The 18,703-nt window shown below is 42.4% G+C and overlaps 1 protein-coding gene across 1 annotated transcript in view; it reads left to right on the forward strand.

Moving 5' to 3' along the window:
* LOC126157224 (esterase B1-like) overlaps positions 1 to 18,703 on the forward strand; it is a 142,298-nt gene that overhangs the window by 47,572 nt on the left and 76,023 nt on the right. The window contains exon 2 of the mRNA XM_049916361.1: positions 11,087 to 11,244. Within this exon, the coding sequence (XP_049772318.1) occupies positions 11,087 to 11,244 (158 nt within the window). The remainder of the gene's footprint in view (positions 1 to 11,086; positions 11,245 to 18,703) is intronic.

Below are 18,703 nucleotides of genomic sequence, written 5' to 3' on the forward strand. Positions count from 1 at the left end.
TCTCCTCTTTATTCTTGATTTTCACTGAAGCGCCCTGTTCATCTGCTGGGTATAATATCCATTCCTTCTAAACATTGTCTTTAGTTGGGAGAGCTGTTTAGGTAAACTCTCTAGATCTGAGACATTGTGATCCTTGTGTACGAATGTTTTAAGAACGCTCGTAGTTGGTGACGGGTGATAACAACATGACGCTTGCAATCACAGATCAGTATGAGTGGGCTTACGATAAACTGAATGATGCAGAGAACCATCGTTATTTAGTCTAACCAAACCATCGAAGATAGGTAGACAACTATCATTCTCTATTTCTGTCATAAACCGAATGCTGCTATGAATGGAGTTGAGGTGGTGAAGAAAGTAGCAATAATCCTCAGTAAATTTCAAATGAAAGTGATTTTTCGTCCACCATCTAAGATTACAGAGCTTTTGGGATCGATGAAGTGAGACTTGTTATGGCAGACTGCCGGAATTTGCAAATTAGCTTGTGGCTATGGTCTGATTTACATAGGACAGACTGCACGCACTGTGAAAGTACGCTGCACTGAACATCAAGGTTTTATTTGTCTTCTGCAAACAAGCAAGTCCGCTATTGGAGAACAGTGTATTTCCGCTGTACATTCAATGGGGTATGAAAGAACTGTGATTCTGACCACACTGCACCTTTTTGGGACTGCATTATTACAGAAACCGTTGAAGTAATCCTGGTGGAAAGTCTGACGAATCTTGACACGGCTACCAGACGGGCAGTGCGTCGAACTCAGTCATCTCCACGATTTTTCAGGTCGAAGATGGCAGAGTACACCAACATTCACTGTGAGCATTAACACAGAGGATACCTGAGTTTCGCTGTTCCGCCAGCGAGGGCGCTGTCGCCGTGAAGTGTGGTCCGTCTGTCAACTTGAATTTTGACGCTTAGGCGGAATACGCAGCGCACCAAACAGGGCAGAACTGAACAGTTCTTAGTGACTAATTGACGGATCACCTGAAGATGATACTGACAGGTACCCAATCGAAATATCGTGCAATGAATTAGTCGACGACCTACTGCAAGCCCGAAATTTGTTTGAAGAATCAGTACGTCGGGAAAACTATAAAATTCCCTGACTGTCGTCGTTATCGCCGGAGTCGAAAGCGTGGGTGCTCACCACCAAGTCTGCGGCAACCAACACCTCCTCTGGGGCCATACCCTCTCCGCGTTGCAAGACCGTGGTGTCCGCCTACAGTTTTATCTGAGAATTTCCTCTTGTATGAAACCGGAATACGTCATCCTCTGATCATCGTAAACTACGATGCTGTAGCAGGCATCTACCAGGTGATCAAAAAGTCAGTCTAAATTTGAAAACCGAATAAATCACGGTATAATGTAGGTAGAGAGGTACAAATTGACACACATGCTTGGAATGACATGGGGTTTTATTAGAACAAAAAAATTACAAAAATTCAAAAACTGTCCGACAGATGGCGCTTCATCTGATCAGAATAGCAATCATTAGCATAACAAAGTAAGACAAAGCAAAGATGATGTTCTTTACAGGAGATGCTCAATATGTCCACCATCATTCCTCAACAATAGCTGTAGTCGAGGCATAATGTTGTGAACAGCACTGTAAAGCATGTCCGGAGTTATGGTTAGGCATTGGTGTCGGATGTTGTCTTTCAGTATCCCTAGAGATGTCGGTCGATCACGATACATTTGCGACTTACGGTAACCCCAAAGTCAATAATCGCACGGACTGAGGTCTGGTGACCTGGGAGGCCAAGCATGATGAAGGTGGCGGCTGAGCAAACGATCATCACCAAACGACGCGCGCAAGAGATCTTTCACGTGTCTAGCAATATGGGGTGGAGCGCCATCCTGCATAAACATCATACGTTCCAGCAGGTGTTTATCAGCCAGGCTGTGGATGATGCGATTCTATAACATATCGGCGTACCTCTCACCGTCACGGTAGCAGTTACAAAACATGAATTACGCATTTCGTCGAAGAAAAAAGGCCCGATAATGGTAGATGTGGTATATACAACCCATACCGTGACTTTCTCTTCGTGAAATGGAGTTGCCACGACAGTTCTAGGATTTACGGTAGCCCAAATTCTGCAGTTATGGGCGTTGACACACCCACGGAGCGTGAAATGAGCTTCGTCGGTCCACAACACGTTACTCAACCAATCGTCATCTTCCGCCATCTTTTGAAACGCCCACACCGCAAATGCCCTCCGCTTTACTAAATCGCCAGGTAACAGTTCATGATGCCGATGGATTTTGTACGGATAGCATCGGAGGGTACGCCTAAGTGCCAACCAAACAGTAGTGTATGGAATGTCGGTGCGACGTGCGACTGCACGAGCGCTGATTTCCCCGTGCATAGACGAACCCGCTACAGTCTCCATTTCGTCCAGAACTGTCTCAGCAGCATTACGCCTTGTGCTCGGTCGGCCACTATGGGGCCTATCGTCTAAACAACCCGTGGATTCGAACTTCGAAATCATTCTCGCCACAGCTGCATTTGTCAACGGACCTTTACCCGTTCGAGTCTCCTTCCTATGGCGATAGGATCGTAGCGCTCAACTAGCACATTCCGCATTCTGATAATACAGCTTCGCTAAAAGCTCCTTTTTAGGTAACGTCAACATGCTGCGACCGCTGGCGCATCTGATTGTCTTTCTCATTAGAGCTCCTTTTATACACGATTGTCGTGCGCAGTCACTGACGTTTCGCTGTCCGGCGCCATCTGTCGGACATTTTGTGAACTTTGTTTCGTTTTTTTTTGTTCTAATAAAACCCCATGTCATTCCAAGCATGTGTGTCAATTTTTACCTCTTTATCTACATTATTCAATGGTTTATTAAGTTTTCAAATTTATACTGACTTTTTGATCACCCTGTATGTCAGAATAGGATGGGACACTTTTAAAAAGGTCTATTGCGCACTTAGCGCCCACAGTTCAGAACTGAGTACGTGGTAAAGCGTGCCTATTTATCCGCCGTATGGCTTAGCACAATGCTGGCACCTCAAACAGCCGGTCGAATTCATCAACCGTTCTGTGGCCGAGACCCGCTTGTTCCACTTTCTCAGGGCCGATGTGTCGATCCGAATGGTTGAATTGAAGGTCGTTCATCTTATTGAGGATACTTCCTCAAGCCACGTCGCCCCTCAGTTTCATGTATACCATGCTACTCACGATGGAGAGGTCGTGACCTCTTGAAAATCGACGATCCTGGTCACGCATTCTCTGTCATAAAACTGACTTCAATGTACTATTTTCGTTGCGAAAATTTTATGATGCGTCAAAGAGAATACATTGCGTAGATACAACTGTTAGCCACAAAGTAATTGTTCTACAACATTCTCCAGATATTAAAAATATTCTCAAGTGTTAATGAGTGTCTTAGAATGTTATAGAATATCTTCGAATCCGTTAGAATGCACATCGCGTTGATCAGCACTCCGACAAAATCGTCTTCACCAATGAGTTGTGCAACGTAGTAAAGACATAGGGACTGTTCACTGAAAAAGCGTATCCCCGTATAGAGAGAAACTACATAAAAAGTTACTTGTGTGATTGAGCGACTTCAACAACAAAAAATTACGTAGTGCAATAAACAAATCAGAGAATATAGAGTACGACACTAGCAGAAGAAAAAGAAATTCAAATTATCTAATACAACGGTGAACCGAGGCAGATACTTAAGCTTCCTAACAGAATTACTAAATTCGTTCAATGTTTCCACTGTGACTTCCGAACACCCCCGTGTTAGCTGGAATATTGGCCTGAAAAGAAAATGTAAGTCAGAATGCCACTTATGTAAGTTAAAAGACTGCAAACAGTTCGAGTACTAGCAAACAGTAGAGCAAACATTCCAACTCTGCGGAGTGAATGTAAAGGAAGTGCGTCTCTCGTATGGTCAACTGTCCGTAGCGTGTTTTCGTGCTGGATACACACAAAAGTTATTTGTCTTTTCACCCGAAAGAAAAACAACAAAAGTATTATGTAAGAATATATTTTCCGTAATTTATATGATATACAAATGATAAAATTAACTGAACATTTATTTTCAATCCAGGAAACAATCAAAAGGAAAGACTGCGCGCCATTATTCGCTACTGTTTTACAAAATGTCTTTTGCTGATGTTTTTTGGATGACTAAAGCATCACTGGCGCGAAAAAAGCCATTCTGCTTACACTGGAGTTCAGATACACATCAGTTTCAGCAATGCAAAATGTAGTACGCAGGGAAGTGGTCATCTGTGGCGTCCACGTACGAACTTGGTTCTGAAGGAACGGTAAACTGGAAAAATCTGCGGACATGGACATGGACTAGAAGATGAAACACTAATGGGGATAGGATGTTGGGAGCTGTACTTACGAAGCGAAGACATTAGTGTAGTATAGAAAAATGTGGAGGACAAAACCAAACTTTTAGAAATTACATTTTTCCAATTTTCTGCAATGAATACCAAGAATATGCCCTCATAAATCGAACGGATTTCGTGAATGCTACAGTTACAAACGTCCAAATGAACCGTATAGCATCAAGCCACCATTAAAAAAATACACTGGAGTTATTGGCCGTGGGTTGTCACTTTTCGCGACGTACAGGATGGATATAATTATACTTTACCTGTTTGACACGTTATAACACGGAACCTAATTACCCTTAGAGTATCAAACTTGAGAGCATTAACATCGAGGACATGGGGTAGAGAAATAATGCAGAATTAATTCAGTTGAAACACTTTTACTGTGTTGCTGCGGTACACCATATCATTACATACCGGTACCATTATTGCTGCAAAAGGGGCTCAATATGGCGCCTGTCGGTGTCCAGAAGATATGAATGCGCAGGACTGCACTCTGCACAGCAGAACGAAGCATGTTGGTAGGTATTCTGGCTACCTCTCTGGATATGCTGCGCTTCGAATCAGCACGTGTGTGAATGTTCCCTTGGTAAATCCTGTCCTTCAGGAAGCCCACAACCAGAAATGACAGGGAACGAGAACAGGTGATCGTGCCCCCCCCCCCCCTCCAAGCATTTGGAAACGGTCAGCTGACAGTTCTCTCGTTTCCAAATGTGTCTCGGAGAAGCAGTTGAACTTCACGAGCGATATGCATGAAAACTGTTGAGTTCAATGCGTATCTCCCTGTAGGGCGGGCATGACATGATGGCGAAGCGTATAACAGTAACTCTGGCCAATCAAACTGCACGTCTTTGGTCCTTGAGAACCAACTGTAAAGAAAAAAGTGGGCCAATGATTAACGTAGCTGCAAAGCCACACCATACGATGTCACGTTCATCATGCAGAGGAAATTCACGCACAGCGACAGGAGGTGAAGAACTTCACACTCGGCAGTTCCGTGTGTTCACCTCACCCGACAGAGAAAAATGAACTTCGCCTGTTCATAGGGTGGTCCAGGCCAGCTCTCGTCAACTTCAAGCCATGCGAGAATTTGAGAGCGAGGGCAACACGCCGTTGTGCGTCCTGTGGTGCTGTACGATATTGATCTTGTGCGGATACCAGTTGAGAGTGGTTCTATGCACCTTCCGTACCGTGGACCACGGGACGTTCAACTGTTGTGACACAACACGCACGCTGCCTGACGATCGGGAATTGAGCGCAGCGTTGTCTGCCGTAGCTACACCCCCGATTTCATCAACCAGCTGTGGTATAAACTATCGTCGGCCACTTCCCGGAGCGACGCCCAGTTCTCCACTTGATTAGAGCTTCTTCATCACGCTCTGCACAGCAGGTGGAGAAAGAGGCCCCTTCCGTAATCCTTTCAGTCGGCGATATCCTCGAGGTACCGCTGCAGCATTACTGTTGTTTTGGTAAAAGAACTTCACCAATAATGCCCTGCCCCTTCTGTCCTAGAGCATGTTGACCCGTCAACACGTGCACTGCGACTGGTCAGGTGTGTGAGACTGTGAATCACAATGACTGGTCACGGCAGCTGGTGGCCGTAGCTGGAACTGGACGGTGGCGCTGTGACGCATGAAAATAATATACCTCATAGTCTGGACGTTGTTGCTACCAAGGTTCATACTCATGCAGTAGTTAGTTTCCGTGTTATAACGTGTTAAATATAAAAAGTTTAATTAAACCCCCCCCTCCCCCCCCCCCCGGTGTATTCCGCAATGATCCTTTTTGAGGGGAACATGCATAAAAGTCACTACACCCGGACATCACTCTTATTTTGTTGACATCAAATTGTAAGTTGAGCAACTCCGCCGCGCTTCATGGACACCTTTATAGGTGCATCTGGGTTTCCTAAATATTCGTCAAGTGTTAGAATTCACACAAGACACAGTTTAAATTTATCACGTACAATAAGCGCAGGATGTGTTGAGACAAATGTACATCAATGTCTTATAATTACAGTATGTCATACAGCGAGGTGACTGCATAAAATTGTTGTCAAATTGACTATGGTTTCGACAGCTCTAAGGCGGTCTTCATCGCAAAAAAATTACATAGGATTACGTACAAAATATAATGACAAGGCTCAAAAATACAATATAATTACTAGGATTACTTCCATATACTGTACAAACAGTTTACTTACATGTAATCACACCATATGTAAGTAGGCTGTTTAGGTTTTTTATATTGGTAACGCCACGTAGCGCTCTGATGAAAATCACTGGCTGTGCTGTGTGCAGTCTGTGGCTAGTTTGCATTGTTGTCTGCCATTGTAGTGTTGGGCAGCGGCAGCTGGATGTGAACAGCGCGTAGCGTTGCGCAGTTGGAGGTGAGCCGCCAGCGGTGGTGGATGTGGGGAGAGCGATGGCGGAGTTTTGAAATTTGTTAGACTGGATGTCATGAACTGCTATATATATTATGACTATTAAGGTAAATACATTGTTTGTTCTCTATTAAAATCTTTCATTTGCTAACTATCCCTATCAGTAGTTAGTGCCTTCCGTAGTTTGAATCTTTTATTTAGCTGGCAGTAGTGGCGCTCGCTGAATTGCAGTAGTTCGAGTAACGAAGATTTTTGGTGAGGTAAGTGATTTGTGAAACGTATAGGTTAATGTTAGTCAGGGCCACTCTTTTGTAGGGATTTTTGAAAGTCAGATTGCGTTGCGCTAAAAATATTGTGTGTCACTTTAGTGAATGTTTGAGTACGTTCAGTTGTTTTGCTCAGCTGTTTGAAAAGCAAATAATGTAAGAGGTTTATCAGCACAGTAATTCTGAAATTGTTCTAAGGGGACGTTTCACATAGGTGAAAAACATCTGAGGAAAAAATGCTCTTGTCAGATTGAAATAATCACAAGAATAAAAATTAAACTGTATATATATAAAACGTTAGTCAATGGGAATAAAATGTTCCATCGTAGTTCAACTGCAGTCACGAGGTCGACTAAAGCCAAACAACTCCATCAAACCGCCGCTACCGTCAGACTAGACGGCTAAAAGGCCAAGGCAGACACGACTTGGACACGAAAACAAATTCGCGCCATCTAGCAAGAAGAATTATTAGTAGATGAGACTACTCTACAGTTATATTTATTTCGAAGTAAACTCTGTATCCTGCAAGAAATTAGACCCAGAAATGGCATAGAGAAATATTTTTTCTTTTCATTAGGTTCGTTATTAGAAAGGCCTACGCTGTTGACTCTCTTATTGGTTTTCCTACTAAAAGTACTATCTTCTAAACAGCTATGAAAGCCATTATTGGCAACCACACTTTTAATCACATTTATTTCAGAATTGAGATTTTCAGAATATAGGGGTGTGGAGGTGGTTCTACGAATAGCTGAATGAAAAAACGCCATCTTTTGAGAATGCGGGTGTACTGACGTGAATGGAATAATTTGATCAGAACTGTTCTTTGCGGAAGATACTGAAGTGAACTTTGTCATCTACTATCGTAAGAGTGAGATCTAGAAAATTAATTTGCCAGAAGTCATTTTCGCGTTCACAGGCGAAAGAAATATTTTCATGAAACTCGTTGAACATATTAAAAATTTTATCAGTGCCATCATTAGACCCTTTGTGTATGATCAAAATCTCATCGACGTATCTAGCGTATGAAATAATGCCTGCAGTTGGCACTGAAAAACTACTGAAAAATTTCACTTCTAAAGAATTGATGAACACCTCTGCAAGGATTCCTGCTAAGGGGTTTCCCATTCCTAGGCCATCTAATTGCTGATATAGTTTTCCATTAAATTCAAAATAATTGTATTTTACTACAATACGAAGTAAATTGAGGAAGTCAGTGATTTGTTCATCAGACAAATCTTTTTTGAAAGTTTGTAAATCATTTTCTACTATGTCCAATGTATCAAGTACCGGCAAATTTGTGTAAAGATTTTTAATGTAGAAGGAAATTAATTTCGTATCTATATCACAGTAAACGTCTTTAATTTTATTAGCTAAATCTTGAATATGGGAAACACAATATTTGCTATGGAAAACGAAAGATTTTTTTCAATACATCTTGCAACAATTTGGCTAAGTCGTGATACGCACTGTTCATACTATTGGAAATTGGGCTGATCGGATGGTCATTTTTATGGACTTTCAACTGAGCTCATAATTTAGGTGGCTGCGAATTCAAGTTGATTAATTGCTTTTTGTGGAAAGGTTTAAGAAGAGCTTTGGAATAGTTAATAGGGGTAGTGACTTCTTTGTGCTACGTTGTTGTGGGAACCTCAAGCAGCTCGGAAATATCGTTTTCCTGAAAGAACTGTAGAGTTTTTGCCACATATTCTTGTTTTCTAGCAATGACAAGGGTGGTATCCTTAACAGAAGGTAGCGGCGGTTTGATGCAGTTGTTTGGCTCTAAGCGACCTCGTGACTGCCATTGCACTTCGATGGTACATTATATTCCCACTGACAAACATGTTACATTATTAATTTTTGTTTCAATTTGACAGGACCATTTTTTCTCAGACGTTTTTCTTCTATGGTGTGATTACATGTAAGTACACTGTTTCTACAGTATGTGGAAGTAATTCTATTAATTATATTGCATTTTTGAGCGATATCATTATATTTTCTAGGTAATCCTATGTAATTTTTATTCTGATGAAGACCACATTAGAGCTGTCGAAACCATGGTCAGTTTGACAACAATTTTATGCAGCCACCTCGTTGCATGTGCATTCTGTAATTAAGTTAACACACGGTTGCTGGACTTCAGCCTATAGCAATGTCTAAAACAGCAATGTCTTTTAATTTCAACCATTGATAATAGGACGAGTTCGTCACCTCACAAATAACTGACTAACTATGCTTCAAGACTTCTTGTACGACCTTGATCCACTGTGCGAGCAAGATTCGACCGCTGATTTGTACAATAGACATGGTACGAGAGTGGTGAATATGAAGGTGTACTCTGTCTCTTACTGGAGAACATCCTGTTGAGATATTTTTCTAATGAGGAGGGAGATGTTTCTTCTGCTTCTTCACTTCACGTATTAGGCAAATTGCCTGTTGCGATACTCCATCTCTTATATAGTCTTCCAGTGCATTTATAACTGAGAACCGTTATTGTTAATCTTTCTTCACCCGCACAGTCTACACGTTTATCATTTTCCCCTATTTTCTTTTATTTTTTCGTTGAGGTTATATGTTCATAAATCTTTCCTTATATGTTCATTTCTTTTTCGATCTTGTAGTGCAGTTCCATCCACTCTAAATAGATATCTCACTTCTTGAACCTCTATCCCACTTTCTTCGCTCATGATATAACGGAGCCAGGGTAGCTGCCATCTGGAATGTTAGGGGAATTTCTCTTAAGGAAGTCGAATTAGCTAGACATTTGAAAGAAAAGGAAATATATGAAGATAGTAACTGTTCCCGAAATAACAGATACCATTGATTACCTTGCAGCTTCTCTAGAATAAATGATAATTAATTGAAACACTGCCGATCGGTGTTGTTGACGTACCTTGATGGGGACAGCCGAAAATGCGTGCTCCGACCGGGCCTCGAACCCGGGATCTCCTGCTTACATGGCAGACGCTTCATCCATCTGAGCCACCAAGGACACAGATGAGTAGCGCCACTGCAGGGACTTGTCCCGTGCACGCTTCCCGTGAGACCCACACTCCCAACTGTCCTAAATCTACGTACATAATTTTCCTAATAGATACTCGTACTTTGCCCATCCACTCGTTACTCGCGCCCACTTAAGTCCCCATCAAGGTATGTCAACAACACCTGTCGGCAGTTGAGGGTTTCAATTAATTATTATTTATTCTAGAGAAGCTGCACGGTCATCAATGGTATCGGTTCTTTCGAGAACAGTTACTATCTGGTGGTGGTGGTGGTGGTTAGTGTTTAACGTCCAGTCAACAACGAGGTCATTAGAGACGGAGCCCAAGCTCGGGTTAGGGAAGGATTGGGAAAGAAATCGGCCGTGCCCTTTCAAAGGAACCATCCCGGCATTTGCCTGAAACGATTTAGGGAAATCACGGAAAACTTAAATCAGGATGGTTGGAGACGGGATTGAACCGTCGTCCTCCCGAATGCGAGTCCAGTGTGCTAACCACTGCGCCATCTCGCTCGGTAGTTACTATCTCTATATGTAGTTAAATGGCTACCCGGCCATTGACCTTCGTCTGTGCGAGTGCGCACAGGTTGCCCGAACTCTCACGGGAATCGTTAACTTAAGTGGGCGCGAGTAACCAGTGGATGGGCAAAGTATTTTATTAGGAACATTACATATGTAGATTGTAGACAGTTGGGAATGTGGGTCTCACGGGAAGCGTCCAAGGGATAAGTACCTGCAGTCGGGCTATTTGTATGTGTCTTCGGTGGCTCAGATGGATAGGGCGTCTGCCATGTAAGCAGGAAATCCCGGGTTCGAGTCCTGTTCGGGGCACACATTTTCAGCTGTCCCCATCAAGGTACGTCAACAACACCTGTCAGTAGCTGAGGGTTGCAACTAATTATGTTGCAGCAGTTATGGGAAATGTGTCTCTGAGATGTGAACATGTAAGTGTGCATCGTGTGAGGTGAGCACACCCAACGTTTGGTATCAGAGTGTTTGTAGTGGCGCCTGAGACTTTGCTCTGCAGTTATCTCCGCCGGTATCAGAGCAGTGAGATCGCTGCCCGCCATTCTGCGTGTCAGTGTTGCTCGCCATGGCACGAGTGGGCGGCGCGGTGACCATCAGCATACCTCAGGGTGCGCTCCGAGGCCGCAGGCTCAAGACGCCCTCCGGCAGAACTTACTGCAGTTTCCAGGGCATCCCTTATGCCAAGCCACCCGTAGGACCGCTCAGGTTCAAGGTGAGTTCAAACACTTAACTACTTTCAGAGCTATGACTTACAGGCAAGACAGGTAGATATGAATTCAACCTGTCGTCGATATTGAGATTATTCAAGACAAATGGAAAAGGATAGCGCACAAAAACAAATAACGACAAGAGTGACATTTCTAACTGAGAGACCCCAGTGGGTAAGGTAGACTACCTAACGTAACCATCATCCTTGTGTAGTGTAAGAGATACAGGGCCGCTATTTTTATAATGCCGCTACTCTCAGAAATCCAGTGTGGGCTGTATTTCTCGTAAGGCAGCGAAACTTGGTAGATATGCTACTGCGTTAATGCGAAACCGATTTTCTCTGGAAAAAAATTGGTTCCGATCTTGGCCATCAGGCGAAAACCTGGAGCTGTGAACGCGAGAAAGACGTACAGAAATGTTTCTGTGTGTAGTGGATTAAGAACGAGACGTGGTAAGAAAAGCTCATTCAAGTTATAAAGGCATAGGGTTGATTTTATTATTAATTGCCACTTACATAATTTGTTCAGTATCTGCACAAGATCTGCACGAGATGATACATCCGCAAAACGACGGGATAATCAACTCGCAGCAGTTCCGTGGAATATAACTTAAGTGTTCCTGTATACTGACCCTCAGATCAGGTAGCGCCAGAAGGTTTACCTGGTAAAAGCGTTCTTTTAGATCCCACATGGAGTGATATCAGGAGATCTTGCAGGCTATGTATCTGGAAAATATCTGGAGATAACACGTTCGTCCCAGGTTGCATTAAGCAGATTCTTCACTCGGCGAGTGACATGGTGTACTGCCCTATCTTGCACGAAAACAATGATTTCCACATAGTTGTGCTCTTCCAAAGCAGCAATCACGTGCTGTTCAAGGAGGTCTCCGTAACGTACAGACATCGCGGTACACCTGACAGTCGCTTTGGATCTATTCTCTTCAAAGAACAACGCAAGCAGAATAAAGGTGCTTGTGAATACACACCACGCAGTGACATATGGCCGGAGCCATGGCTCTTCGTGCTCAACAGGCAAATTGACAGTAGCCTCAGTTCGGCAGTTCTTTGTATCCACTGCAACCTGCAGTGTAAAAATGTGCCTCGTCACTCCATAGAATATTGTCCGGCCATATGTATCAATTTCGATCCGTACCAGAAACCGAAGAGCAAGTTCAGACGTTCCTGGGGATCATGAGGTTTAAGTTGCTGCACCGTCTGGATTAGTAGCTGCGCTTTAATCATAACCACATGATATTGCCTTAAAGGCGTATGTTAAACGAAGTGTGTTGTGATAGTTGTGTGTTTAGTCAGTGACTTCTTTGTGTTGTTGGTGATGAGAGAGGAAAGGAAGAGTGTGGAGCCTGGTGCCGACATTGTCCCTTCCTCTCCAACAAAATTCGCTTAATCTCCCCACATGACAGAAGGGTCACTACAAAGTGCCACATGTCCATTCTCCCTGCAACATTACCGAGGATTTGTAATTCATTCAAGACATTGCTGCATAGCTTGCTGCTAAGGAACTTCACACGACCACATCTTATTCCTTTGACGGCTAAATAATGGCAGTGAAAAGTTCTTCAATTACCAAGGTTCGAAAAGAATACCTCCGAGTCAAGCGACATCGAACATCAAGTATTGGGAGGGAAGAACTGAAAGTGACCTCACTCAAAGACCTAACTGTGTCATTCAATATGTTATTTATAACGAAAAAAACTTTCCATTCGGTTTTGGATATAGGTTAACAATTAACTGACATCTGCGATTTTCAATTAACTATTTGGTTCTTCAGACTACTTCATTTTGTATTTACTGGGTCAAAAATAAATGGCATCAACGGTGTGAACGCTTACAATTTCTTCATTAGCGTCTAAAATGCTGGGTGATATTAAATCTATTCTAGAAGTAGTACTTCCTAGAATATATGAAAATCACCTGATGATGTGGGAATATATATACACACGGTTTAAATGCCTACTGCTATAAATTTATCACGATGTTCACGGAAGTATTACCTTCATAATTCAGCACCATAACATAATATGGCGCAAACTTTGTGTGATATTCTACATTATCTAGGCAACTTCAGGAATACTGATGTCTTTACGGTTTCTCTTTTTATCAGCCTCACATAACAAAAGCGAAAAGGATAATGTCACACTGCACTGGAAACACACTTAGGAATGGGAGTTACTTTCCAAAACACGAGATCAATTAAATAAAATCCTTAGTGGCAGAAGCAAAAGTTTTCTTATGTTTAAGACATCCGAAGGGTTTGCATATAAAACGCCATCTCAAAACTATTCAAGAATGATTCGAAACGGATAAACTCTGTTTTATGCGAAAACAGAAATCTGCCTGTTACGGCTACTTCAAGGATGCTAAACTCCAGGCGATAGATATTGGTAAGCTTGTTGTATATTTAAGTAAATGCATCCATTACCAGCGGAGAACTGTCACTTATAACAGCCGTGAGAGAAAACTAACTGACTGCAACTGACTTTCCAGCAATTCATCTGTTTCTTACTTTACCTTTACCATAACTACAACTAGCGTTAATAAGTGTTGCCTGAAAGGACTCGACACTACCTCGATTTAGCTTCAATTTAAAATATGAAAAAAGGTGTTATTTATTATCCATTCCATTCCAGTGACAAAGCCAATAAATAGAACATTTTCGTTTGTTGCAGTAAAAACTATCAAAAACCTCTTCAGTCCACTGTTAACACATCCCACATTAACATTATTTTTTGAGCAGGTCAAAACGAACTCCTGGTTTTCTGTTCCATGATATTCGAACAGACCATGAACATTACAGTGCTTGTTCCTGTTGAATCTTCAGGTGTATTGGAAACTGGGCACTTATCGCCCATGAGTAAGCTATTACCTTTCTCTTATCTCAGCTTACAGATTCAATAAGTTACAAGTACGAAGAGTTACCTTCGTGAAAAATTAGTCAAGGATGTGACGCACACACGTCAGAGAAAGATGAATCAGTTGAAACAGACGTTTCTCACCCGCATTTTCTTAAAATTTTATTATCTTTTTTGTAGTAGTACGCACAGTACTATGCGAAAGGGGCGTCCCACCAGCTGTAAGTGTCAACACTGGAAGCCAACAACATTTTTATTTATTTCTGAAAACCTCCTTCCGCTGGAGATGGGGCAACTTAGCAGACAGCCGACAAACGGTTATAAGAACAATAAATTCATTATCACGTGTTGAATTTGGAGGAAAATATTTTAGTAGATGGACAACGAATTTTACTAGAAAGTAAGTCTCTGCGAAGAGAGGAGGAATGTCAATCAAAGGTAGCATTCATTTCTGTTATTTATTCCGAATTCATGTCCTTATCATTCAATGCATCCCTGGTGACCGCATCTAATTTAATTTGTAGACTTGTAAAGCACGCTTCCGACTCAACTATCTAGCGCAACACAGAATTCTTACAGTGAATCGTAAGATCGGTGACGACATCAGAATGTTTTGAAATACATCCTTTAAAACTTTTTTAGAGTATTAGGGGGACAAAATTATAGCCCTTCAGGAGAAGATTAGTGTCATAGGCTTAAATGCGTGTTACTGGACGCATTACACGTCCCTACTGCTACAATTTTCACTAGCAATAGGCTCAGTTGTCGTTCCGAGAGCAGCAGTTTGATTTTAGAATACTTTTTAGTTTCTCGAAGCTAGCCACTGTAGAAACGGCCGACTGAACTGACAATTAAGAGGTGTTGCTAGTGTAAAAAAAAATTTAACCAAAATATTTTAAGAGTCTCAAATTTCTACATCTACAACTACATACATATTCCGCAATCCACCATATGGTGCGTGGTGGAGAGTATCTCGTACCACAACTACCATCTTCTCTCCCTGTTCCACTCCCAAACAGATCGAGGGAAAAATGACTGTCTATATGCCTCTGAACGAGCCCTAATCTCTCTTATCTTATCTTGGTGGTCTTTCCGCGACATGAATGTCGGCAGCAGTAAAATTGTACTGCAGTCAGCCTCAAATGCTGGTTTCTAAATTTCCTCAGTAGCGATTCACGAAGGAGACTCCCACCCGAGTTCCTGAAGCATTTCCGTAACACTCGCGTGATGATCAAACATACCAGTAACAAATCTACCAGCCCGCCTCTGAATTGCATCTATGTCCTCCCTCAATCCGACCTGATTGGGATCACAAACGCTCGAGCAGTACTCAAGAATAGGTCGTATTAGTGTTTTATAAGCGGTCTGCTTTATCGATGAACCACATCTTCCCAAACTTCTACCAGTCAACCGAAGACGACTATCCGCCTTCCCCACAACTGCCATTACATGCTTGTCCCACTTCATATCTCTCTGCAATGTTACGCCCAAATATTTAATCGACGTGACTGTGTCAAGCGCTACACTACTAATGGAGTATTCAAACATTACGGGATTCTTTTTCCTATTCATCTGCATTAATTTACATTTATCTATATTTAGAGTTAGCTGCCATTCTTTACACCAATCACAAATCCTGTCCAACTCATCTTGTATCCTCCTACAGTCACTCAACGACGACACCTTCCCGTACACCACAGCATTATCAGCAAACAGCCGCACATTGCTATCCAACCAATCCAAAAGATCTTTTTTTTTTTTTGGTCATCAGTCTACTGACTGGTTTGATGCGGCCCGCCACGAATTCCTTTCCTGTGCTAACCTCTTCATCTCGGAGTAGCACTTGCAACCTACGTCCTCCATTATTTACTTGACGTATTCCAATCTCTGTCTTCCTCTACAGATTTTGCCCTCTACAGCTCTCTCTAGTACCATGGAAGTCATTCCCTCATGTCTTAGCCGATGTCCTATCATCCTGTCCCTTCTCCTTATCAGTGTTTTCCACATATTCCTTTCCTCTCCTCATTCCTTACCTTATCAGTCCACCTAATTTTCAACATTCGTCTATAGCACCACATCTCAAATGCTTCGATTCTCTTCTGTTCCGGTTTTCCGACAGTCCATGTTTCACTACCATACGATGCTGTACTCCAGACGTACATCCTCAGAAATTTCTTCTTCAAATTAAGGCCGGTATTTGATATTAGTAGACTTCTCTTGGCCAGAAATGCCTTTTTTGCCATAGCGAGTCTGCCTTCGCTGTCCTCCTTGCCCCGCCCGTCAGGTTATTTTACTGCCTAGGTAGCAGAATTCCTTAACTTCATTGACTTCGTGACCATCTATTCTGATGTTAAGTTTCTCGCTGTTCTCATTTCTACTACTTCTCAATACCTTCGTCTTTCTCCGATTTACTCTCAAACCATACTGTGTACTCATTAGACTGTTCATTCCGTTCAGCAGATCATTTAATTCTTCTTCACTTTCACTCAGGATAGCAATGTCATCAGCGAATCGTATCATTGATATCCTTTCACCTTGTATTTTAATTCCACTCCTGAACCTTTCTTTTATTTCCATCATTGCTTCCTCGATGTACACATTGAAGAGTAGAGGTGAAAGGCTACAGCCTTGTCTTACACCCTTCTTAATACGAGCACTTCGTTCTTGATCGTCCTCTCTTATTATTCCCTCTTCGTTGTTGTACATATTGTATATGACCCGTCTCTCTCTATAGCTTACCCCCTACTTTCTTCAGGATCTCGAATAGCTAGCACCACTGTATATTGCCGAACGCTTTTTCCAGGTCGACAAATCCTATGAAACGGTCTTGATTTTTCTTTAGCCTTGCTTCCATTGTTAGCCGTAACGTCAGAATTGCCTCTCTCGTCCCTTTACTTTTCCTAAAGCCAAACTGATCGTCACCCAGCGCATTCTCAATTTTCTTTTCCATTCTTCTGTATATTATTCTTGTAAGCAGCTTCGATGCATGAGCTGTTATGCTGATTGTGCGATAATTCTCGCACTTGTCAGCTCTTGCCGTCTTCGGAATTGTGTGGATGATCATTTATGTAGATAGATGATCATTTATGTAGATAGAAAACAACAGCGGACCTACCACACTTCCCTGGGGCAGTCCAGGTGATACCGTCACCTCCGATGAACACTCACCATCGAGGACAACTTACTGGGTTCTATTACTTAAGAAGTCTTCGAGCCACTCACATACTTGGGAACTAATCCCATATGCTCGTACCTTAGTTAGGAGTCTGCAGTGGGGCATCGAGTCTAACGCTTTCCGGATGTCATGGAATATGGCATCCGTCTGATACCCTTCATCCATGGTTCGCAAGATATCATGTGAAAAAAAGGCGAGTTGCGTTTCGCAGGAGCGATGCTTTCTAAATCCGTGATGATGCATGGACAGCAACTTCTCTGACTCAAGGAAATTCATTATATTCGAACTGAGAATATGTTCGAGAATCCTGCAACAAACCGATATTAAGGATATTGGTCTGTAATTTTGAGGATCCGTCCTTCTATCCTTCTTATATACAGGCGTCACCTGCGCTTTTATCCAGTCGCCCGGGACCTTACGTTGGGCAAGAGATTCGCGATAAATGCAAGGTAAGTAAGGAGCCAATGCAGTAGAGTACACTCTGTAAAACCGAAATGGAATCCCATCAGGACCTAGCGATTTATTTATTTTCAACCCATTCAGCTGCTTCACAACCCCAGGGATGTCTATCACTATGTCATCCACACGGGAATCTGTACGAGACTCAAACGGCGGTACGTTTGTACGATTCTCCTGCGTGAAAGATTTCTCAAATGCTAAATTTAAAATTTCAGCTTTCGTTTTGCTGTCTTCCGTTGCCAGGCCAGACTGATCAGTGAGCGGCTAGATGGAAGCCTTCGACCCGCTTACCGATTTTACGTAAGATCAGAATTTCCTTGGGTTTTCAGCAAGATCTTTTGCTAAGGTATGACGGTGGTAGTGGTTGAATGCTTCGCGCATAGCTCTTCTTACAGCAGCACGAATCTCTACTAACTTTTGTCTGTCCTCATTCTCCCGATCTTTCTTGTACCGCGAGTGCAACTGCCTTTGCTTCCTGAGCATTCTCCGAAATGCGCTGTTAAACCACGGTGGGTCTTTTCCGTCCGTAACCCACTTTTTCGGCACATACTTGTCCAATGCGTGATTTGCAGGGTGTTTAAAATTTGCTCATAATTCTTCCACGTCCATCGTACCGGAAGTAAATGAAGTCGATTCATTTACTTAGTGGGATGCTAACAACTGCTTATCTGCTCTTTCTAGTAAGAATACTCTCGTAGCCTTCTTGGCCGACTTTTTACTCTCGTAACCATAGTCGTAATGACAATATGATGATCACTAATCCCTGTCTCAACACTGACGCCGTCGATGAGGTCTGGTCTGTTCGTGGCTACCAGATCTAAAATATTTTCATTACGCGTTAACTGTTGATTTAGCTGCTCAAGATAGTTTTCGGATAATGTGTTCAAAAGTAATTCACACGACGTCTTGTCTGTAGCACCTGTAATGAATCCATAGACATCCCAGTCTATACTAGATAGGT

This window comes from Schistocerca cancellata, chromosome 2 (assembly GCF_023864275.1).
Source record: "Schistocerca cancellata isolate TAMUIC-IGC-003103 chromosome 2, iqSchCanc2.1, whole genome shotgun sequence".
NCBI classification, from domain to species: domain Eukaryota; kingdom Metazoa; phylum Arthropoda; class Insecta; order Orthoptera; family Acrididae; genus Schistocerca; species Schistocerca cancellata.